The sequence below is a fragment of the Ranitomeya imitator genome, chromosome 8 (assembly GCF_032444005.1).
Source record: "Ranitomeya imitator isolate aRanImi1 chromosome 8, aRanImi1.pri, whole genome shotgun sequence".
Classification (NCBI taxonomy): domain Eukaryota; kingdom Metazoa; phylum Chordata; class Amphibia; order Anura; family Dendrobatidae; genus Ranitomeya; species Ranitomeya imitator.
In genome coordinates, this window is record NC_091289.1 from 73,522,285 (window position 1) to 73,546,678 (window position 24,394).

The window sequence follows — 24,394 nt, forward strand, 5'->3', positions numbered from 1 at the left end:
TGATTCTGGATCAGTACACTGCGAGGGCAATGTGGTGGTCTGAGTCAAAGGAACAGCATAGTAAACTGGCTGTGGCTGTGCATCTGTGCACTCCATGTCCGATTCAACTTGTAATGGGCATGTCCTGTTAACTGTTTCACTTTCTAACCCAGGAACGGTATGTGTAAAGAGCTCCATGGAGTAACCCGTTGTGTCGCCTGACGCATCCTTCTCTGTTGTTGTTTTTGCTTAACAGGACAATGGAGCGACTTGTCCCTGAGCGTGAACTTCCACTAACGACGCGCTGCTTTTACTTTTACCAGTTTCAGAAGAGGAGGCAAAAGAGCTAGAGGCTGAGTCAGCAAGGAAAGCCAAAACTTGCTCTTGCTGCTTCGGCTTTAAAAGCGGTTTTCCTACTCCCAGAAAAGGGAGCGTTCGAGGCCTTGTGTAGCCAGACGACGAACCTGGCTCCACAGCTCGAGACTTAGGTGCTATATTGTTTTTCCCACGACCACCTGATGCTCCACCACCACTACCATCATTACCAGCTGGCAATGAACGCCCACGGCCACGACCTCTTCCACCAGACTTCTTCATTGTTTTAAAAACGTAACCAAAGTAACGGTATTTGTTACTGTAAAACAACTTACAAGGTGAACTCAAACTTCTGTAGGATTTAGATATCCCTTTATAGGTGGGTGAGACTGCAAGGAAAATCAGGCACAATGTTACACAGTCGGTTTTCTGTGGCACAAAATGAGACAGATGCCAAACACGCAGGACTGGCACTGAAGCACAAATGCCAATATTAATCTCCCACTATATTTTTTTTTTCAGGGAGAATTTAAAAACCAAAAACCAAAAAAACAGACACTAGGCTTTCTGTGGCCCACAATTTGAGAGAGATGGCACACACGACTGGCACTGAAGCACAAATGTCAATATTAATCTCCCACTATTTTTTTTTTTTTTATTTCTGGGAGAATTGGCAAGAAATCAGGCCCACTGTTAGACTGTATGTTTTCTGTGCCAGAAAATGAGACACAGATGCCACACACAGGACTGCCACTGATGAATAAATCTGGGCCACTGTATTAGAGTATATTTTCTGTGGCAGAAAGTGGCTTGAACAGATGTAACGAAAAAAAAAAAAGGGACTGTCCTATAATTACTATCTCCCTGCAGTAATCTCAGCAATGTATGGCAGGCAGCAATAACCAGGAGTGGACTGCTGCACAAATGAAATAAAAAGTGTGGACAAACAAACAAGATAGCTGTGCAGAAAGGAAGGAACAACAGGATTTGTGCTTTGAAAAAAGCAGTTGGTTTGCACAGCGGTGTACAAACAGCAATGCAGCTATCAGGGAGCCTTCTAGGGCAGCCCAATGAGCTACAGCGCTGAGGAAAAAAAATGTAGCCTCCACTGTCCCTGCAAACAAAAGGTGGTGTTGGACAGTGGAAATCGCTACAGCACAAGCGGTTTGGGGGTTAATGGACCCTGCCTAACGCTATCCCTGCTTCTGACGAAGCGGCAGCAACCTCTCTCTATGCTCAGATCAGCAGCAGTAAGATGGCGGTCGGCGGGAACGCCCCTTTATAGCCCCTGTGACGCCGCAGACAGCAAGCCAATCACTTGCATGCCCTTCTCTAAGATGGTGGGAACTGAGACCTATGTCATCACGCTGCCCACACTCTGCGTCCACCTTCATTGGCTGAGAAATGGCGCTTTTCGCGTCATTGAAACGCGACTTTGGCGCGAAAGTCGCGTACCGCATGGCCGACCCCACACAGGGATCGGGTCGGGTTTCATGAAACCCGACTGTGCCAAAAGTCGGCGACTTTTGAAAATGAACGATCCGTTTCGCTCAACCCTAATTGTGGCATATGTGTCTCCAGTGTAATAAGCTGTGTACAAAGATTTCCACTCTGCATAATCTGCTATGTATTGTTTTTGATAACACGTATGTGTTATAAATGCAGTTTGAACCCCGATATGAATTTAATTAGAGGTGTCGTTTTCAAATATGGGTTTTCTTTTGAATGATTTCCACTCTACTGGTACTTCAACAGGTTTGCAAATGTGCCATGGCTCTAGAAAACCTTTCAAACAAAACCTCTACTCCAAAATGATAACTAGAGATCCTTTCTTTCTAAGGCCGGCCTCACACTAGCGAGTTTTACGGATGTAAGAGCGCAGAAACTACGTCCGTAAAACTCGCATAAAATACGGCACAATTATTCTCTATGCCCCTGCTCCTATCTGCCGTATTTTCCTGATCAGTATTATACGGCTTTCTACGGCCGTAGAAAATCGCAGCATGCTGCGTTTGTCACCGTATTGCGCAAATAAAATGTCAATGAAAGTCTATGGAAGCCCCAAAAATACGGATTACACACGGACCAGCAGTGTGACTTGCGAGGAATACGCAGCGGTGTTAGAGAGAAAAGCCGGTAATTCAGTGCGGTGTACAGTAAAATCACACTGACAGCTTACAGTAGAATAGGTAGAATAAATGTGTACACATAGAATAGGTATATATATATGTCAGTGAGACACATTCAGTGGGGCAAAAAAGTATTTAGTCAGTCAGCAATAGTGCTAGTTCCACCACTTAAAAAGATGAGAGGCGTCTGTAATTTACATCATAGGTAGACCTCAACTATGGGAGACAAACTGAGAAAAAAAAATCCAGAAAATCACATTGTCTGTTTTTTTAACATTTTATTTGCATATTATGGTGGAAAATAAGTATTTGGTCAGAAACAAAATTTCATCTCAATACTTTGTAATATATCCTTTGTTGGCAATGACAGAGGTCAAACGTTTTCTGTAAGTCTTCACAAGGTTGCCACACACTGTTGTTGGTATGTTGGCCCATTCCTCCATGCAGATCTCCTCTAGAGCAGTGATGTTTTTGGCTTTTTGCTTGGCAACATGGACTTTCAACTCCCTCCAAAGGTTTTCTATAGGGTTGAGATCTGGAGACTGGCTAGGCCACTCCAGGACCTTGAAATGCTTCTTACGAAGCCACTCCTTCGTTGCCCTGGCGGTGTGCTTTGGATCATTGTCATGTTGAAAGACCCAGCCATGTTTCATCTTCAATGCCCTTGCTGATGGAAGGAGGTTTGCACTCAAAATCTCATGATACATGGCCCCATTCATTCTTTCATGTACCCGGATCAGTCGTCCTGGCCCCTTTGCAGAGAAACAGCCCCAAAGCATGATGTTTCCACCACCATGCTTTACAGTAGGTATGGTGTTTGATGGATGCAACTCAATATTCTTTTTCCTCCAAACACGACAAGTTGTGTTTCTACCAAACAGTTCCAGTTTGGTTTCATCAGACCATAGGACATTCTCCCAAAACTCCTCTGGATCATCCAAATGCTCTCTAGCAAACTTCAGACGGGCCCGGACATGTACTGGCTTAAGCAGTGGGACACGTCTGGCACTGCAGGATCTGAGTCCATGGTGGCGTAGTGTGTTACTTATGGTAGGCCTTTTTACATTGGTCCCAGCTCTCTGCAGTTCATTCACTAGGTCCCCCCGCGTGGTTCTGGGATTTTTGCTCACCGTTCTTGTGATCATTCTGTCCCCACGGGGTGGGATTTTGCGTGGAGCCCCAGATCGAGGGAGATTATCAGTGGTCTTGTATGTCTTCCATTTTCTAATTATGGCTCCCACTGTTGATTTTTTCACTCCAAGCTGGTTGGCTATTGCAGATTCAGTCTTCCCAGTCTGGTGCAGGGCTACAATTTTGTTTCTGGTGTCCTTTGACAGCTCTTTGGTCTTCACCATAGTGGAGTTTGGAGTCAGACTGTTTGAGGGTGTGCACAGGTGTCTTTTTATACTGATAACAAGTTTAAACAGGTGCCATTACTACAGGTAATGAGTGGAGGAAAGAGGGGACTCTTAAAGAAGAAGTTACAGGTCTGTGAGAGCCTGAAATCTTGATTGTTTGTTTCTGACCAAATACTTATTTTCCACCATAATATGCAAATAAAATGTTAAAAAAAACAGACAATGTGATTTTCTGGATTTTTTTTTCTCAGTTTGTCTCCCATAGTTGAGGTCTACCTATGATGTAAATTACAGACGCCTCTCATCTTTTTAAGTGGTGGAACTTGCACTATTGCTGACTGACTAAATACTTTTTTGCCCCACTGTATATGTATATATATTATTACTTCATCCAGCGCGATATAGCAGAAAGCCGGTAATTCAATTACCGGCTTTTGCTTTCTCCTTCCTAAACCCGACATGATTTGAGACATGGTTTACATACAGTAAACCATCTCATATCCCCATTTTTTTTGCATATTCCACACTACTAATGTTAGTAGTGTGTCTATGCAAAATTTGGCCGTTCTAGCTAGTAAATTAAAGGGTTAAATGGCGGAAAAAATTGGCGTGGGCTCCCGCACAATTTTCTCCGCCAGAGTAGTAAAGCCAGTGACTGAGGGCAGATATTAATAGCCTGGAGAGGGTCCATGGTTATTGCCCCCCCCCCCCCCTGGCTAAAAACATCTGCCCCCAGCCACCCCAGAAAAGGCACATCTGGAAGATGCGCCTATTCTGGCACTTGGCCACTCTCTTCCCATTCCCGTGTAGCGGTGGGATCTGGGGTAATGAAGGGTTAATGCCAACCTGCTATTGCTAATATTTTAACCCCTTCAGATGGATTTACATCGTTGGACGTGACAGATCCTCGGAAGGTATGTATATTGTTGGGTTATATTTTTTTTTTTATTTACAGATCGAGGGTCTTCAGTGAGTGGATTGAGAGTAGAATAAATTAATACAACAACCTTTGTGATTTTTTCATTAAATTAATTTTTAATAATGTGTTTTTTTTTAACCCTTTACTAGTATTGGATTTATAATGGATAGGTGTCATAATTGACGCCTCTCCATTATTAATCTGGCTTAATGTCACCTTACAATAGCAAGGTGACATTAACCCTTCATTACCCCATATCCCACCGCTACACGGGAATGGGAAGAGAGTGGCCAAGTGCCAGAATAGGCGCATCTTCCAGATGTGCCTTTTCTGGGGTGGCTGGGGGCAGATGTTTTTAGCCAGGGAGGGGCCAATAACCATGGACCCTCTCCAGGCTATTAATATCTGCCCTCAGTCACTGGCTTTACTACTCTGGCGGAGAAAATTGAGCGGGAGCCCACGCCAATTTTTTCCGCCATTTAACCCATATCATGTCGGGTTTAGGAAGGAGAAAGCAAAAGCCGGTAATTGAATTACCGGCTTTCTGCTATATCGCGCTGGATGAAATATTAAAATATATATATATACAGTATATATGTTTTTTTTTTTAACACATGGATCCCTTGTATAGCCGTATGTCAGTTTTGCAAGCCTGCGATAAAAACACACAGTACGGATGACATACGGAGGATGCCATGCGCAAAAAATGCTGAAACACCCTGCCTACGGAGGAGCTACGGACCACTATTTTGGGGACTTTTCAGCGTATTACAGCCGTAAAAAACGGACCGTATTTTCATACGCTGAGTGTGAAGCCGGCCTAAGCCCTACCATGTATCTAAATAAGTTCCCAACCACATACAGGGCATTATAGCACACTAGAGAAATTTTGAAGCAAATTGTGGGATCCATTTTCTCCTATAACCCCTTGTGAAAAATAAAACCTTTATTTGAAAAAGTACCGTATATACTCGAGTAGAAGCCGAGGCACCTAATTTTTCCACAAAATACTGGGTAAGCTTAGTGACTCAAGTATAAGCCGGGAATGCATTGTCCCCTCATCCCTGTCCTGGTATTCATGGCTCCCCATCCCTGTCCTTGTATGCATGGCTTCTCCATCCCTGTCCTTTTATGCATGGCTCCCCCATCCCTGTCCTTTTATGCATGGGTCCCCCGGCCCTGTCCTTCTATGCATAGCTCCCCCAGCCCTGTCCTTTTATGTATGGCTCATCCGGCCCTGTTCTTTTATGCATGGCTCCCCCAGTAGGATGTGTGCTAGAAGGCTGCAGCTGCAGCTGTCACGGTATGCACTATAAGAGAAATGAATATTCATTTCTCTTTAGCAGCAGGCACAGGCTTTAGCCACAGCCGCCGGCTCCTGCCTCTGTGACCCGCTGCTCTGCCACTCCCCCTTCCCCCGCCGGCTTCTGGGACAATGACTCGTGTATAAGCCGAGGGGGGCATTTTCAGCACAAAAAAATGTGCTGAAAAGCTCGTCTTATACACGAGTATATACGATATATTGGAAACCTCTATTTCCATTCTTCAACAACGAAATTTTTGAAAGTCGTTCTTTCTCCAGTCACCTTCCATGACAGCAGTATCGGAGGATTTCTCCCCGCCCTAATAGGGAACAGGTAACAAAGAAGTTAAATACCACTCCCCTTTCTGCAACCAGTGTTTTTCCTGTCCCCTATGGGGCATGAAGAGGTTCTCTGATAGTGCTGCCGTGACCGGCAATCGGGAGCGCTGTTACCTTCATATGCCAGGCAGTCGAGGTCGGGGGCTTCGCTCTCCTCCTCCTATGACTGCTCCAATCTCCACACGACTTGGGACCCCTAACCCGCCCTTCCTGCGCCTTCTTGGGGAGTTAAGCAGGGCGGGGAAGTGCACCAGGGTCCTCCTGTAGCTCGCCGGCTCTCTCCTTCCTCCTCGCTGCTGCCGGAGGCCACGAGCGCACACTGGAAGTAACGCGCCCGAACTTACGGTTTCGTCCCCATGCGCTGGAGCACAAGCGCGCGCAGGCCGGCGTCCTGATCCTGCGGCAGCCATGACGGGCGTTGTTGACATTACCCCGTACGGACCTTAGGGAGGAGGAGGAGCACTAAACTCACTGATGACCTCGATACCTATATATTCCTGTTCAGGGGGAAGCCTCCAGGAAAGGCCTATCTGTCTATGTCCCTCTGTGACTGACTGACCATATGGATGGCGACAAACCCCTGCACTCTGCTTTTGCAGAGCCCAGCGTTCACCCTCCTACTGTAAGTAGTGGATGAGGTCCCTTGCTGTCCAGTTATTTATGAAGTGACTTAGTCCACCTTTCTCTCTCGTTTTAGGGAGACAAGGTCCCTGCCCCTAGAAAGGATAAGATGCCTAGCCGCAAGTGTGATGCATGTGCGTCCAAGCTTCCCTCCACTTATAAGAAAAAGCTCTGCCCACCATGCACGGATGAAGTGCTGCGTAGTGAACAGCCCTCTCTTCTGGACAGCATCAGAGCCCTCATCAGACTGTCCTCTATGGCGGCCTTGTCTCAGGCCCCGACACCACAGCCTCCTTCTCCTAAGAAAAGGAAGATGACTCTTGACTAAATCCATACCTCGGGTTCAGAGGACATTTGGGAGAATGAGGGTTCTACTTCCACCCCCAAATCTGATAAAAAAATATCTCTTCTCTTCCGAAGATATGGAAGAGCTAATTTCCGTGGTGAGGGGCACCATGGGGGTGGAGGAACAGGTAGCGAGCCACTCCGTTCAGGATGATATGTTTGGGGGGTTAAAGCCTAGGACACCAAAGGGGTTCCCTATACATGAAAATATTGAAAATCTTGTCCTTCATGAGTGGGGCCTACCTGAGAAAGGTTTGAGTGTCCCATCAGAATTAAACCCTATACAGTCATGGCCAAAAGTATTGACACCCCTGCAATTCTGTCAGATAATACTCAGTTTCTTCCTGAAAATGATTGCAAACACAAATTATTTGGTATTATTATCTTCATTTAATTTGTCTTAAATGAAAAAACACAAAAGAGAATGAAGCAAAAGCAAAACATTGATAATTTCACACAAAACTCCAAAAATGGGCCAGACAAAAGTATTGGCACCCTCAGCCTAATACTTGGTTGCACAACCTTTAGCCAAAATAACTGCGACCAACCGCTTCTGGTAACCATCAATGAGTTTCTTACAATGCTCTGCTGGAATTTTAGACCATTCTTCTTTGGCAAACTGCTCCAGGTCCCTGATATTTGAAGGGTGCCTTCTCCAAACTGCCATTTTTAGATCTCTCCACAGGTGTTCTATGGGATTCAGGTCTGGACTCATTGCTGGCCACCTTGGGAGTCTCCAGTGCTTTCTCTCAAACCATTTTCTAGTGCTTTTTGAAGTGTGTTTTGGGTCATAGTCCTGCTGGAAGACCCATGACCTCTGAGGGAGACCCAGCTTTCTCACACTGGACCCTACATTATGCTGCAAAATTCGTTGGTAGTCTTCAGACTTCATAATGCCATGCACACGGTCAAGCAGTCCAGTGCCAGAGGCAGCAAAGCAACCCCAAAACATCAGGGAACCTCCGCCATGTTTGACTGTAGGGACCATGTTCTTTTCTTTGAATGCCTCTTTTTTTCTCCTGTAAACTCTATGTTGATGCCTTTGCCCATAAAGCTCTACTTTTGTCTCATCTGACCAGAGAACATTCTTCCAAAACGTTTTAGGCTTTTTCAGGTAAGTTTTGGCAAACTCCAGCCTGGCTTTTTTATGTCTCGGGGTAAGAAGTGGGGTCTTCCTGGGTCTCCTACCATACAATCCCTTTTCATTCAGACGCCGACGGATAGTACGGGTTGACACTGTTGTACCCTCCGGCTGCAGGGCAGCTTGAACTTGTTTGGATGTTGGTCGAGGTTCTTTATCCAACATCCGCACAATCTTGCATTGAAATCTCTTATCAATTTTTCTTTTCCGTCCACATTTAGGGAGGTTAGCCACAGTGCCATGGGCTTTAAACTTCTTGATGACACTGCGCACGGTAGACACAGGAACATTCAGGTCTTTGGAGATGGATTGTAGCCTTGAGATTGCTCATGCTTTCTCACAATTTGGTTTCTCAAGTCCTCAGACAGTTCTTTGGTCTTTTTTCTTTTCTCCATGCTCAATGTGGTACACACAAGGACACAGGACAGAGGTTGAGTCAACTTTAATCCATGTCAACTGGCTGCAAGTGTGATTTAGTTATTGCCAACACCTGTTAGGTGCCACAGGTAAGTTACAGGTGCTGTTAATTACACAAATTAGAGAAGCATCACATGATTTTTCGAACAGTGCCAATACTTTTGTCCACTCCCTTTTTTATGTTTGGTGTGGAATTATATCCAATTTGGCTTTAGGACAATTCTTTTTGTGTTTTTTCATTTAAGACAAATTAAATGAAGATAATAATACCAAATAATTTGTGTTTGCAATCATTTTCAGGAAGAAAATTAGTATTATCTGACAGAATTGCAGGGGTGTCAATACTTTTGGCCATGACTGTACATGAAAATATTGAAAATCTTGTCCTTCATGAGTGGGGCCTACCTGAGAAAGGTTTGAGTGTCCCATCAGAATTAAAGAATCGTTTCTCTCTTGATGGGGACTGTTGTTTATGGGAAATGCCTAAAGTGGATGTACAGGTGTCCAAGGTAACCCATTGAGGATTCCTCTCAGCTCAAAGATCCTATGGATCGAAAAATCGAGAGCTTACTAAGGAAATCCTGGGACACATCTATTAATCTACTGAAAACAAATGTGGCCTCAAAATGTGTTGCCAGATCCCTATTTCTCTGGTTACGTACCTTAGAAAATCACCTTTCTCAGGGGACATCAAGGGAATAATTCTAAATTCCCTACCACTTATTCAGAAGGCAACAGGGTTCCTTGTGTATGCTTCCGCTGAATCTGTAAGGGTAGCCGCTAGGTCTGCAGTTCTCTCCAATTGCGCTGGGAGAGCTCTATGGCTTAAATCCTGGGGATGTGACATAACTTCTAAGTCCAAACTGTGTGGTATTCCCTTTCAGGGACATTATATGTTTGGGCCAGCCCTTGATGAGATCTTAGACAAGGCTACAGATAAAAAGAAAGCTCTTCCGGAGCAGAGAAGCTCTAGGAAACGCTTTTTTCGTCCCTCCCGTGAGCAAGTACCCCAGAGAGAGTACAGGGGTAAAGGTAAAACGGGTCGGTGGAGCTACCCCAAAGGGGCTAAAACCTGGAATATCCTTGTCCCCCAACCCCAGCAGACCCCTGAGAAACAATGACTGCTCTCCGGTCAGGGGCCGACTCTCGGGTTTTTTCTCCCAATGGCAGGCAATCACCACAAATCAGTGGGTCCTGCGTACCATACAGGAAGGCCTGAGGTTAGAATTCAAGAGTCCTCCTCCTCACCGTTTATCAATTACCTCCCAAAAGTCTCCACTTTTTCGAGAATCCCTGATTGCAGATTTTCTCGGTCTGCTTCAGGCAGGAGTAATCTCCCGGGTACCTCATCAGAAAATGGGAGAGGGTCACTATTCTCACCTATTTTTGGTAAAAAAGCCATCTAGGAAATATCGGATCATTATAAACCTGAAAACCCTAAATCAGGTGATCAAATATCGAAGATTCAAAGTGGAATCAATCTTTCTTATAATAATCTTTTTTATTTTTATATAGCGCTAACATATTCCGCAGCGCTTTACATTTTGCACACATTATCATCACTGTCCCCGATGGGGCTCACAATCTAAATTCCCTCTCAGTATGTCTTTGGAATGTGGGAGGAAACCGGAGTGCCCAGAGGAAACACACGCAAACACGGAGAGAACACACAAACTCTTTGCAGATGTTGTCCTTGGTGGGGTTTGAACCCAGGACTCCAGCACTGCAATGCTGCTGTGCTAACCACTGTGCCACCGTGCTGCCCCGAATTAGATCAGCAATCCCGCCGCTAATAGGTCAGGACTGGTTAATGGCTACGTTAGATCTGAGGGACGCATACTATCATGTGTCGATACATCCCGCCCACAGGAAGTTTCTGAGATTTGCAGTGACCCAAAACCATCGAGTCAGCCATTATCAATTCAATATCCTTCCATTCGGAGTCTTGTCAGCTCCACGGGTCTTTACCAAGATCATGTCAGAAGCAGTCATCTTCATCCGACAAGGGATCTGTATCATCCCGTACCTAGACGATTTTCTTATTGTCGCTCCATCCATTCCTCATCTGAATCAGGATGTGACGAAAGTCCTGGATATTCTAAGATCACTGGGGTGGATTCCGAACTTGGAAAAGTCAGACCTTCATCCATCTTCGAGGAAAAATTCCTAGGAGTTCTTCTGGATTCGAGGGAAAGAATGTCCTTTTAACCAGGGACCGTCAAGTCTATCTCGTTCACAGGATCTCCAGATTCAGGAGTCAGAGGACCCCGACCTTAAGAGACTCTATGTCAATCCTGGGTTCTTTGACATCTTGCATCCAAGCAGTCTCCTGGGCCCAGGCCCACACAAGAGTCCTTCAGTCCCACATCCTGATGCATTCACAAGGACACCAGAAAGCATTAACCAGGAGCATTCCTCTCCCCACTCGCGTAAAATCCTCCCTGTCATGGTGGCTGAACTCCCAGAACCTTCAACAGGAAGTCAGCTGGGATCAAATTCCTCTGAAGGTGCTCACAACAGATGCAAGCCAAAGACGTTGGGGCGCCATGATAGAAGGTTCCCACTACCAGGGATTGTGGCCCCCAAACATCAGGTCCAGCTCCTCAAATCTGAGGGAACTAAAAGTGGTGGAGGCACTAAAAGCCGCATCTATCCTCATCCAGGGTCACCATGTACGTGTAACGTCCGACAACAGTAGCCTACCTCCGACACCAGGGAGGCACAAAGTACACCAGCCTGGTGTACACCAGTACAACCGCTGCAAGGATTTTTTCCTGGGCAGAAAAACCCCTCTTGTCCATCACGGCAGTGCACATAAAGGGATCAGACAATGCCCAGGCGGACTTCCTCAGCAGGAGAGATTTCCATCCTGGAGAATGGTCTCTAAACCAAGAGGTATTTTTTATCCCTGGTCCGGAGATGGGGAAGTCCCAACGTGGATCTGTTTGCCAACAGTCAGAACACGAAGTCAAGCACTTTCTTCTCCCTCAACCCCTCAAGTGAAGCACGGACTGGATGCCTTCTCCCATCCTTGGAAGTTTGCTCTGGCATACGCCTTCCCGTCAATTCCTGTGTTACCAAGGACACTACAAAAGATCCGGGAAGACCGAGTCACAGCGATTCTGGTAGCACCGATGTGGCCAGGAAGAAGCTGGTTCGGCGCATTAACAGACATGTCTCTAGAAGGCCCGATACTTCTACCTCAGATAGTCGACCGTCTTCAGCAGGGACCACTGCTACACCCAGACTTACACAGACTGAAACTGGCGGCCTGGTTACTGAGGCCGAGATTCTGAGAGCCAGAGGTCTCTCAGATGACGTAATTCAAACCCTACAAAAAAGTAGGAAAAAATAACGCCTTCTATGGCAAGGTTTGGAAAAAATTTTCATCCTGGTGTTTCCCAAACAAACCCGATCCATTCTATCCCAGTATTGCATAAATCTTAGAATTTCTCCAGAAGGGACTGGAATTAGGGCTCTCGTCTAGTACCCTAAAGGTTCAGGCATCGCCACTTGGCTCTTTCTTTGATCAGGATTTAGCAGGCCACCGTTGGGTTAGACGTTTCATGACATCTGCAACTAGGATTCGCACTAGGCTCCATGTTCAGACCTCCTTAGGATTTGAACCTTGTACTAAATAGTCTGACCGGGGACCCCTTTGAGGCCTTATCAGCCACCAGCTTAAAAATCCTGACCCTCAAGACTGTCTTCCTAGTAGCAATCACTACCGCTAGGCGTATAGGAGAGCTACAGGCCTTGTCATTACAGGAGCCATACCTAACCATAACCATGGATAGCATAATCCTTAAGCTAGACCCTTCCTTTATGCCTAAGGTGATCTCGGACTTCCACAGAAGTCAGGATATTGTTCTACCCTCATTCTGTCCAAATCCCTCTAATCCAAAGGAAGAAGCCTTTCACACCCTGGATGTCCGCAGGGTGGTCCTGTTCTATCTCCAACAAACGGAAGGTTGGAGGATAGACCAAAACCTATTCGTCCAGTTGTCAGGCTGGAATAAAGACAAAAAAGCAGCTAAAAGTACGATCACTAACTGGATCAAACAGGCCATTTGTCTTGCATATTCATCTTGCACCCCCGACATCGACATGCAGCTTGCACCCCCGACATCGCAGAAAGCTCACTCCACCCGTTCAGTCTCGACTTCCTGGGTAGAGCGAGGGAACGCATCGTCTGAGCAGATATGCAGAGCTGCCACCTGGTCGTCAGTCCATACATTCACCAGGCATTACAGGCTAAATTACAGGCTAAATTTCAATAGGGACCTATCGTTTGGCAGACGCGTTCTGCAGGCAGTTGTCCCTCCCTAAAGAAATTAGCTGTTGGTATCACTCCCATACTGCGGTCATGGAAGGTGACTGGAGAAAATAGAATTAGACTTACCGGTAATTCGGTTTCTAGGAACCTTCCACAACAGCCATAATTTCCCTCCCTATCTGATATTCTTATTGGATGATTCCTGCACTTAAGTGGTAACTATACATGCTACTGTGTCCAGAAAAAACACTGGTGGTTGCAGGAAGGTGAGGGGTATTTAACCTCTTTGTTTCCTCACCCCTATTAGGGCGGGGAGACATCCTCTGATATTGCTGTCGTGGAAGGTTCCTAGAAACCGAATTACTGGTAAGTCTAATTAATTCTATATTTATTCAGTGAGATATTGATTAAAATCCTACTTTTAAGAGGGGATGTACTCATATATTCTGAGAACTGTATATTAAAAAGGCAACAAACTGTGAAATGCTTTCCAGCCATGAGAAAAAGCTTGTTCATATACTTGCAATATCATATTATTGTTTATATACTGTACTTGTAATTCATAGTTTGCTGAAATGTGACCATTGTGTATTTTACATATTTGTATTTTAAAGCCATGACACAATTCCATGAATACAGACTGTCAGTATTTTAGAGAGATAATTCATGTATTGTTATTAAAGGAAGCCTCTTAGGTGTTACAATACTAATGCAGTCTGCATCTTTAAAGGGCCACTGTCACCCCCCTCCAGCCATTATAAACTAAAAGTGCCGCCTTGTGCAGCAGTAATGCTGCATTCTAACAAGGTGGCTCTTTTAGTTTTAGGTTCAAGTATACCCCAAATAAAGCGTTTTTATACTTAGCCACAATTCCTGTCTCTAGCCAGGGAGGCGGGTCCTCACTCCCCAGCTCTATCCGCTCCTCTGCCGTCACTCCAATCTTCCTGCGCTTTCAGCGCCGCCCCCTCAGCGCTGTGTACGTTTCAAAACCGGCGCCTGCGCAGTGTACTGCTGTGCTGCGCAGACGCAGTAAGCTCCGGCTGTCTGACGTCCCAGCCAGGCTTGCAGACTGCGCGGGCATTGCGGCCAGCCACCTTTGGAATCCCCGCCCCGCACTGTGTTATGCATTATGCACAGTGCGGGGCGGGGATTCCAAAGGTGGCTGGCCGCAATGCCCGCGCAGTCTGCAAGCCTGGCTGGGACGTCAAAAGAATACTCAAGCAAATAGGCACCGGTATATATTTTTAAATTTTCACTGTTATAAAATTTTGAGTCAGGGGGGGCGCAGCGTCAGCTCCTGCTTCCACATATTCAACTGTGCCAGCATCATACTGATACTCTCTCCTCCATCATTGCTTTCAACTATATCATGTGATGCTTCCTCTGACATCATTTCCCCTCTGCCTCTGACGCAGCTGACTCAATTACATCACTCCATCGCGCAGTGGAGCTGCTGAGTAGACACGCTGCAGAGACCGGAGCAGCTGGGGAGCAAGTATTGTAATTTTTTTTTAACCTTCGTCTGGCTGACTAGGTACAATTGTAACTATTCCATTTTAAAATTGCAATAACTTTTTTCGAAAAGCCGTAGAGGGCTGAAATTTTGTGACATCTCTGCAGTTTTGGTCCAGAATATATTGGCCAAATATCACAGTGGAAGTATATATGAAGGTACAGTTGTACCTCTGCAGCCTGTTAACGTTGTAAAATTATGTAGCCTGACAAAGGTTAAATCAGTAAGTGGTGGCAGTAGCGTAGCTACCAGGGGAGCAGAGGGTGCCGTCGCCCCGGGCCCACCGCTCACAGGGGCCCACGCAGAGCTACACTACCCTTAATTATATCAGCGTGCACAGCCTGCCAATATAGTAAAGCACCGTGTTAAGACACAATCTCCCTGCACTACCATGGGCAGTGGCCGAGGAGAGCCAGAGGAACATATACCCCCGGGATGCTAGGTGCCAGCACTGTACCTGTGACAGCTGCCTCTAATGTACTGCAGACACGCCCACATTGCACACTGAGTGAGCGTGTATGCTGCAGAGCAGTCAGGACGCAAGACACTGCTTCTTCAGTCCAGATAGGAGCAGGACAAGACACAGTGGTGCTGTAAGTAACAGCCGGAGGTGTCTGCACTGTGCAGGGAGGAGCACCTTCCATTCGTGCAAAACAACTGCGTTCTTACAGAAACGGACAAATACACCTACCTGTTCCTGGAAATTCACCAGCCAAGGAGCTTCAAACAAGCCATGAAAATCCTGTAGGACAAGGCCTGCAAAACCTTCTATGCTATCCGAAGGAAACTCTACCATCTGAAGCTGCCAGTGAGGGTCTGGCTAAAAATCTTCGATGTCATAATCACCCCAATCCTACTGCACGGCAGTGAAGTCTGGGGCCCTCACACATACCCACAATGGTCAAAGTGGGATTCCAGTGGAACCAAAATATTCCACCTGGAATTCTGTAAACACCTTCTCCAGGTCCATCGGAGCACCACCAACAATGCCTGTTGGGCTGAGCTGGGCAGATTCCCAATGCAACTAGCAGTCCTGAAGAGGGCGCTGTCCTTCCAGACCTGCCTACAGAGTAGCAATCCAAGCTCCCATCACCATAAAGCCATGCTACATATTGTGGTCCCCACAAACCAGGACCCCCAGAACAGCTCACCCAAACCCATCCTATGACTGTGGGATGCATTATACTACAGGGTGGGCCATGTATATGGATACACCTAAATAAAATGGGAATGGTTGGGGATATCAACTTCCTGTTTGTTTGTGGCACATTAGTATATGGGAAGGGGAAAACTTTTCAAGATGGGTGGTGACCATGGCGACCATTTTGAAGTTGACCATTTTGGATCCAACTTTATTTTTTCCAATGGGAAGAGGGTCATGTGACACATCAAACCTATTGAGAATTTCACAGGAAAAACAATGTAACGTAACTTTATTATTTAATGATTTATTTACAAGTTTCTCTGTGTTTACAGCGATTGACATGTCGCAGAGGTTAACACGTGAGTAGTGGATAGAAATTGTGTTGATGTCTGGTGAACGCAGTACCCGGGTAATTGCCTCAGATTTCAATGCAAGACACCCTACGCAAGAAAACTGTCACCATTTCTGTTATTTAGGTGTATTCATATAAATGGCCCACCCAAAAGTTTGCCTCATCACTGAACATAATGTTTTATGTAAAGTAAGGGTCCTGTTACAATTTTTGTTTTGCCCATTGCAAAATGGTCATTGCAGCTGTGTACTAGGAAATTTTAGAGCACTTCATGCTTCTCCTCTGCTGACAAACTTTTTGGAGATGGAAAATTAATTCTTCAGCAGGACTTGACATCTGTTCACACTGCTAAAAGCACCAATACGTGCTTTAAAAACAACAGTATCACACTGCTTGATTGGCCAGCAAACTAGCCTGACCTTAGTCCCATGGAGAATCTATGGGGTATTGTAAAGAGGAAGATGAGACACCAGACCCAACAATGCAGACAAGCTGAAGGCTACTATCAAAGCAACCTGGGCTTCCATAACATCTCAGCAGCAGAGGCGTAGCTAGAGCTTTTGCCGCCCGGGGCTGATCCCGAGTTTGGCACCCCCCCCCCCCCCCCAGCTCAATACACACAAAGGTTACCAAAAATGGTTTTCCTGTTTTGTAGAACTTAAACTGGGCCTAATGGTGTCACCCCCACATGCCACACCTGTGACTTAATACCACCACACCATGACCAGGCCACATAGTGACCGAATAATACTACATACAAGGGACAAATACCACCGCACCATTTCCAGACCACATATTACCACCACATAGTGACTGAATACTACAATACTGATCAGTAATAAAAAAAAAACCACAATACTATCACCATAAGTGCCAGTATTCACAGGAGATCTGTACTTAGTATGCAGTGTCTGTGTAGAGGTAATACAGAGATCACTGGTGACATTATACACAGGACCTCTATATAGTATACAGTGTATAGTGTCAGTGTATAGGTAACACTGACTCACCAGTGACGTCTCTAGGTGAAGTCCTTCATCTTTCATCCAGCACAGACCGCCATCATTCCTTCCAGCCAGGACTCGTTTCTGCAGGAAATAACACAGTTATCTCGAGCTCCGCTTGCAGAACACATTACTTAATTTTTCACAACTTCTACATTACACCACATGAAGAAAAAAAGGTGATATAGTGTCACTCTGCACAGTAACAGGACCGCCCCCCCATTTAAAACAGTATACTCAAAAAATAAAATAAATACATCACTGCAGTAATAATATCCCTTAATTATCCCCTATGGTAATAATATTCCCCACCCTGGCCCCGTTTATCTCATTCCTGGCTCCAGCCATATGTTGTCGTATCCTGCCCTCATGAGTATCCATTCTACCCCATATGATCTCCCCATCCTGCCCCACCAGCCTCCATCGTATCCGTCCTGCCCCATGATCCAATCCTGCCCCGTGTCTCCAATCATGCCCCGTATCTACATTCTGCCCATGCCTCAAGTCCTGCCCCCAGTGTGTCCAGCATATTACCCCCATGTTGTCCAGCAATCTGCCCCAGTGTGTCCAGCATATTACCCCCATGTTGTCCAGCAATCTGCCCCAGTGTGTCCAGCATATTACCCCCAGTGTGTCCAGCAATCTGCGCCAGTATGTCCAGCATATTACCCCCAGTGTGTCCAGCAATCTGCCCTCAGTGTGTCCAGCAATCTGCCCCAGTGTCCAGCATTGCCCCAGTGTGTCCAGCAGTCTGCCCCAGTGTGTCCAGCATATTACCCCCAGTGTCCAGCATTGCCCCAGTGTGTCCAGTATATTACCCCCAGTGTGTCCAGCAATCTGCCCCAGTGTCCAGCATTGCCCCAGTGTGTCCAGAAGTCTGCCCCAGGGTCTCCAGCATTGCCTCAATGTGTCCAGAAATCTGCCCCAGGGTCTCCAGTATTGCCCCAGTGTGTCCAGCAATCTGCCCCAGGGTCTCCAGTATTGCCCCAGTGTGTCCAGCAATCTGCCCCATGGTCTCCTGTATTGCCCCAGTGTGTCCAGCATTCTGCCCCATGGTCTCCAGTATTGCCCCGGTGTGTCCAGCAATCTGCCCCATGGTCTCCAGTATTGCCCCAGTATGTCCAGAAATCTGCCCCAGGGTCTCCAGTATTGCCCCAGTGTGTCCAGCAATCTGCCCCAGGGTCTCCAGTATTGCCCCAGTGTGTCCAGCAATCTGCCCCATGGTCTCCTGTATTGCCCCAGTGTGTCCAGCATTCTGCCCCATGGTCTCCAGTATTGCCCCGGTGTGTCCAGCAATCTGCCCCATGGTCTCCAGTATTGCCCCAGTATGTCCAGAAGTCTGCCCCAGGGTCTCCAGCATTGCCTCAATGTGTCCTGAAATCTGCCCCATGGTCTCCAGTATTCAGTGTGTCCAGCATTCTGCCCCATAGTCTCCTGTACTGCCCCAGTGTGTCCAGCATTCTGCCCCATGGTCTCCAGTATTGCCCCAGTGTGTCCAGCAATCTGCCCCATGGTCTCCTGTATTGCCCCAGTGTGTCCAGCATTCTGCCCCATGGTCTCCAGTATTGCCCCGGTGTGTCCAGCAATCTGCCCCATGGTCTCCAGTATTGCCCCAGTATGTCCAGCATTCTGCCCCATGGTCTCCAGTATTGCCCAGTGTGTCCAGCATTCTGCCCCATGGTCTCCAGTATTGCCCCAGTGTGTCCAGTATTCTGCCCCATGGTCTCCAGTATTGCCCCAGTGTGTCCAGCAATCTGCCCCATGGTCTCCTGTATTGCCCCAGTGTGTCCAGCAATCTGCCCCATAGTCTCCTGTATTGCCCCAGTGTGTCCAGCAATCTGCCCCATGGTCTCCTGTATTGCCCCAGTGTGTCCAGCATTCTGCCCCATGGTCTCCAGTACTGCCCCAGTGTGTCCAGCAATCTGCCCCATGGTCTCCAGTATTGCCCCAGTGTGTCCAGCATTGCCCCAGCCCCAGACAGTCAGACATAAAGAAAAAAAAAAAAAAAGTAAAATCCTCACCTCTCCCGTTCCCAGCGCAGGTCCGGTGCAGTCAGCGTCTCTCCGGCTCTGCGACGCTCAGGACAGAGAGGCAGAGCGGCGCGCACAGTAGTGACGTCATTGCGCCCTCTGCTCTGAGACGTCGCAGAGTCAGAGGACGCTGCAGCTGCCGGCGCCGCAGGAACCAGGAGAGGTGAGTATAGAGCGGGGGGCGGGACCCGGGGGTGGGGGGAGCTGGCCCTGGTCGTGGCGGCGGACGGCGCCGCCCGAAGATTTAAAGGGGCGTCTTTTTTTTTTTTTTTTTTTTTTAATCTTCTTCTCCTGCAGCGCCGGCCGCCCCCAGCATTGTGCCGCCCGGGGCGGACCGCCCCCCCCTTCCTACGCCACTGCTCAGCAGTGCCACAGGCTGATCACCTCCATGCAATGCCGCATTGATGCCAAAGGAGCCCCGACCAAGTATTGAGTGCATTTACTGAACATACATTTCAGTAGGTCAATATTTCGGATTTTAAAATAATTTTTTCAAGCTGGTGTTCTAAAGTATTCTAATTTACTGAGATAATGACATTTTTGGGTTTTCATTGGCAGTATGCCATAATCATCAACATTAACAGAAATAAACACTTGAAATAGATCGCCCTATTTGTGATAACTATCTAATATATGTGTTTCACTTTTTGTATTGAAGAACTGAAATAAATTAACTTTTTGATGATATTCTAAGGGTATGTTTCCACGGGCCGGATTACATCTGGATTACCTGTGGATTGAAAGCTGCGTACAGCCACAGCGTTCAATCCGCAGGATCCAGATGTTACAGCATATTTTATGAAAATCCCGTCTCCACTATGCATGCGAACACGCATCCGGTGGCCCTGCATTTCCGGACATGTGGCACGTCTTTTTAGACCGTAACATGTGTGTTTACCGCGCGGCGACACAGTCCTATGTATAGGGTGCTGCAATTCCGGATGTGTTCAATGAATACATATGAAATCACCGAGCGTAGAGAAGGGTGCGGCGCTTTGGGCGGAGCGGGGTTTCCGCTCCGTCCTAAGCTCTGACAATATGGCCTCGGGGGATGTACCATAATTTGGTGAGATGCATCTGTATATGGTTAATGTTATTTGATTAACTTTTTATGTGTTCTATGTGTTTTTATGTGGTATATCTTTTCTAAGAGCCTAAACATACATTTATTTTTTCTAGATTTTAACCAAATTTCCAATATTTTCATGAGTACATTTTATCGACCTAAATTTACCATTAGCATTTTTTAATGACACATTGTACTTCATGGTAGACACATTCAGGGTTGTGCCAAATAGAACTCCATTTTTCAAATCTGATGTGTCACCATCAGCAGGGCCAAAACTAGCTTTGATGGTGTTAATAAGGGGTTGTCCAGTATAGGACACCACTTTTAATTTTGGAACCCTTTAATAGCATTTTGTAAGTTTTCACCTTTTAATGTTAACCAAACTGTTTTTTTTTTTTTCTTAGTTTGGCCATGAGAAACTTAATCCAGAGAAACGGACTTTAGGAAGTTTATTCAATATCATTCATCTCCTCAAGCAACGGGTTAGGTATGCTTTTTTTGTGTGACACCCACTCTTCAAAACCGTGCAAAAATAAATCAAATCATTGTTACAAGGTAACGGGGATACAAGTTAACAGTGGCTGATGACTGACAGGCAGACTCTGAAATTGCGGAAAGAGAAGCAGAGAGCAGAAATCTGCAAATGGTGATTAAAGAAGAACCACAAAGCGGATTTCGTCATCAAAGATATCAATGTAATCTGTATTACAGTCCTGTCTTTATAATACATTACACAATTGTGCTAGTAGGTGCTCTTCAATATTACAGGCACTTGCCCACCAGCACATTCTGTCTCCACCTCCTCTCCGCATGCTGTCATGCACATCACACTATTGTAGCGTGAAGTAGGAAAATATGGGACGATCCCAAGCAGTGGGATAGCTATTTGTAGATATTGTGGGAGAGAGCCTGAGCCAGGCAGTAATTAAACTTGAGCCAGAACACGCAGCCCAATATTCATACTTTGATCTAATGTTGCTAGGCAAAAATTTACAAACAATCTGATCAAACTGAAGCCTACTGTCACATCACTGGGAACCTCTCAGTTGATCCCTAGCCTGAAATGTGCGGTGCCATGCACAAACCACTGTCACAGTGACGATGCACCAGCAGGGCCTCACAGTCAAGTCAAAGCTGGAAACAGTGACGTACTGCTAGTGAGTTAGGGTAGCCTAGCTTCTCGATTCAGCCTGTGCAAGTGAGCCTCAACACAGAAGGCACAAGGACGTCACTAGTCTACACACAGCACAGACTGGAGCAACAATTCAAAGTTACGCTGGTAATTTAAAGTAGAATTTTTTGTGGGGGGGGGGCTATGAAGGCCATCAAACGGTTTATGGAGTCATGGGGGCATCATGTGTATGGACTTTTTGGGGCACCATTGTGTATTGGAGGGCTGTGAGGTCCATCGTATTGTGTGGGGGGCTGTGGGAGATCATGCTTTGTTTATGGGAGATATTTGGGTACATCGTACTGTGTGGAGGCCGTCATACTGTGTGGAGGCCATCATTCTGTTAGAGGCTGTGGTGGCATCTTACTGTGTCGGGGGAGCTGTTGATCAAGGTAAAAAGGCTGAAGGAGCTATATGATTTACTGCTTTTTATAAAAATGTATAAAAACAGTAACTTATTTGATTTTGACTAGCTGCTACTGATAAGAATACATGTTACAATAAGCCCCATTATAACGTGTTCGCAGTAATAGAGAGTCAACATACTTAATTCTATTAAATCTTAAGTGATACAATTAATATAAAATGTTAATAATATTTAGCAGAATTAATTTCATCCCATTAGTTCGATCCTCCACAACAATCACGGTCTCTCGTGTGGCCCCTCCGGAAAACTAATTGCCTACCCTAGTGATATATAGTATTTTTTGTTATTTAATTCACTGCAAAGTTTGGTTTGTTATTTATATGTATTCTATATGCTTGTGTCTTTCTAGGCGTTTAGGATTTGTGGGTCTTTACAAAGGTCTAGAAGCAAAACTTCTTCAAACTGTCTTAACAGCTGCACTTATGTTCCTTGTTTATGAGAAATTGGCTGCCATGACATTTCGAGTTATGGCTCTAAAAAGCCAATAAAGTGAAGATGATTAAATACTTAACATTACAACTCTGACATGGGAATAAAAACATTGTCTTAATAAAATATATATTTTTAATCTTTTATATGTGTATCTTGTGATTTTTTTTTGTACTCCTCAAACTTACTATTTTACAAATGTGTCATTTGTTAATAAAATAATAGTGTAGGGATTTAAAATAATTAAACATATAAATTGAATTTATCTTTTTTGGAGAGTAATTAAAAATGTGGATAATTCCGAAGTCAGCAGCTTAGATTTGTGCCAGCTGCATGTCAGATCTGAATAAACTAGTAATTCTGAATCAAATTAGCACACTCTTGCAAAGAGGCATGTGGAATTGGCCAAATATAGTAAAGCAATGTTTAAGTATATTGATCTAGCATATTTGAAACCCACATTTTTTATATTTTGCCTACAAGTTATCAATAACTGCTGAATGCCATATGACGAATGTTTACAGGAGTTGTTTGCTTCATATTCGGCAGATACCGGCTGTGTTACATAGTGGCATCTACCTGTAGCTGCAGTGGCCAAAGCTTGCTTCGATCACTACAGTTTAATGTCCTATTGTTAAACATTTCCATTTTCTACTATATGCAAAATAATGGCAGCGTGTTTAAAACAACGGAGAAAAAGCTCAATACTCATTATAACATTTATTTCCATGAAACATTCAATTCCAAATTAAAATATGAACACTATCAATTTTTAAACTGAAAATGAAGAAAAAAATAGGCTGTGTCTGCGTTTTCATTTAGAAACTTGAATGACTTGTGGTGTAACTGTGGAGGCATCAGAGTATGGGGCCCCCTTACACATTGTAGGAACTACTATGGGGGTACCGTATACATTCTGGGGGCCATTATACAGTGTTTTAGCTACTGTGGGGCCATTATACTGTTTATGGGTTAATATGAAAATTATACAGTGTGGGAGCTAATGAGCGTCAAAGCCCTTAATGGTAGAGTATATACAGAGTGGGCCATTTATGTGGATATACCTAAATAAAATCGGAATGGTTGGTGATATCAACTTCCTGTTTGTGGCAAATTAGTATATGGGAAGCAAAAAACTTCTCAAGATGGGTGGTGACCATGGTGGCCATTTTGGATCCAACTTTATTTTTTCCAATGGGAAGAGGGTCATGTGACACATCAATCTTATTGAGAATGTCACAAGAAAAACAATGGTGTGCTTGGTTTTAATGTAGCTTTATTCTTTCATGAGTTATTTACAAGTTTATGCACATAGGAAAGAAAATATGCGGCACTCACCCCAATTCAGCAGTGGAAAGCTTGAATTTTAATGGAAAACAGACAGATGAAAATCCGTTACAACATCAGGTAAGCAGGAGGGTGCGGTGTTGGAGCTTGGCTTACCTGATGTTGTAACGGATTTTCATCTGTCTATGTTTTCCATTAAAATTCACGCTTTCCACTGCTGAATTGGGGTGAGTGCCGCATATTTTCTTTCCTATGTGCATATACGGACTAGTGGTTTTCATTCATATGCTGAGCACCAATACCCCCTAGCATGCGTGACGCCTAGCGCTCTGGATCCTATATTTTCTGTCCTGGCTTCTGGAAGTAGTATCGCACTAGTGCCGTCCTGTTCTATAGTTCTATGCGGTTTATCATTTACAAGTTTATGACCACTTATAAAATGTGTTCAAAGTGCTGCCCATTGTGTTGGATAGTCAATGCAACCCTCTTCTCCCACTCTTGACACAGTGATAGCAACACCGCAGAAGAAATTCTAGCACAGGCTTCCAGCATCCGTTGTTTCAGATGCTGCACATCTCGTATCTTCACAGCATAGACAATTGCTTTCAGATGACCCCAGCATCTGAAACCCATATAGTGCTGCACAAATGTTATGGCCCCATGCAGTGCTGCACAAATGTTATGGCCCCATGCAGTGCTGCACAAACGTTATGGCCCCATACAGTGCTGCACAAATGTTATGGCCCCATGCAGAGCTGCACAAATGTTATGGCCCCATATAGTGCTGCACAAATGTTATGGCCCCATAGAGTGCTGCACAAATGTT

The 24,394-nt window shown here is 45.4% G+C and overlaps 1 protein-coding gene across 1 annotated transcript in view; it reads left to right on the forward strand.

The window, feature by feature from the left end:
- Positions 1–22,427, forward strand: part of SLC25A17 (solute carrier family 25 member 17) — a 136,722-nt gene extending 114,295 nt beyond the window's left edge. Inside the window, exons 8-9 of the mRNA XM_069737078.1 lie at positions 20,659–20,741; positions 22,202–22,427. Of these exons, the coding sequence (XP_069593179.1) occupies positions 20,659–20,741; positions 22,202–22,340 (222 nt within the window). The 3' untranslated portion in view covers positions 22,341–22,427. The remainder of the gene's footprint in view (positions 1–20,658; positions 20,742–22,201) is intronic.
- The last annotated feature ends 1,967 nt before the right edge of the window (positions 22,428–24,394 follow it).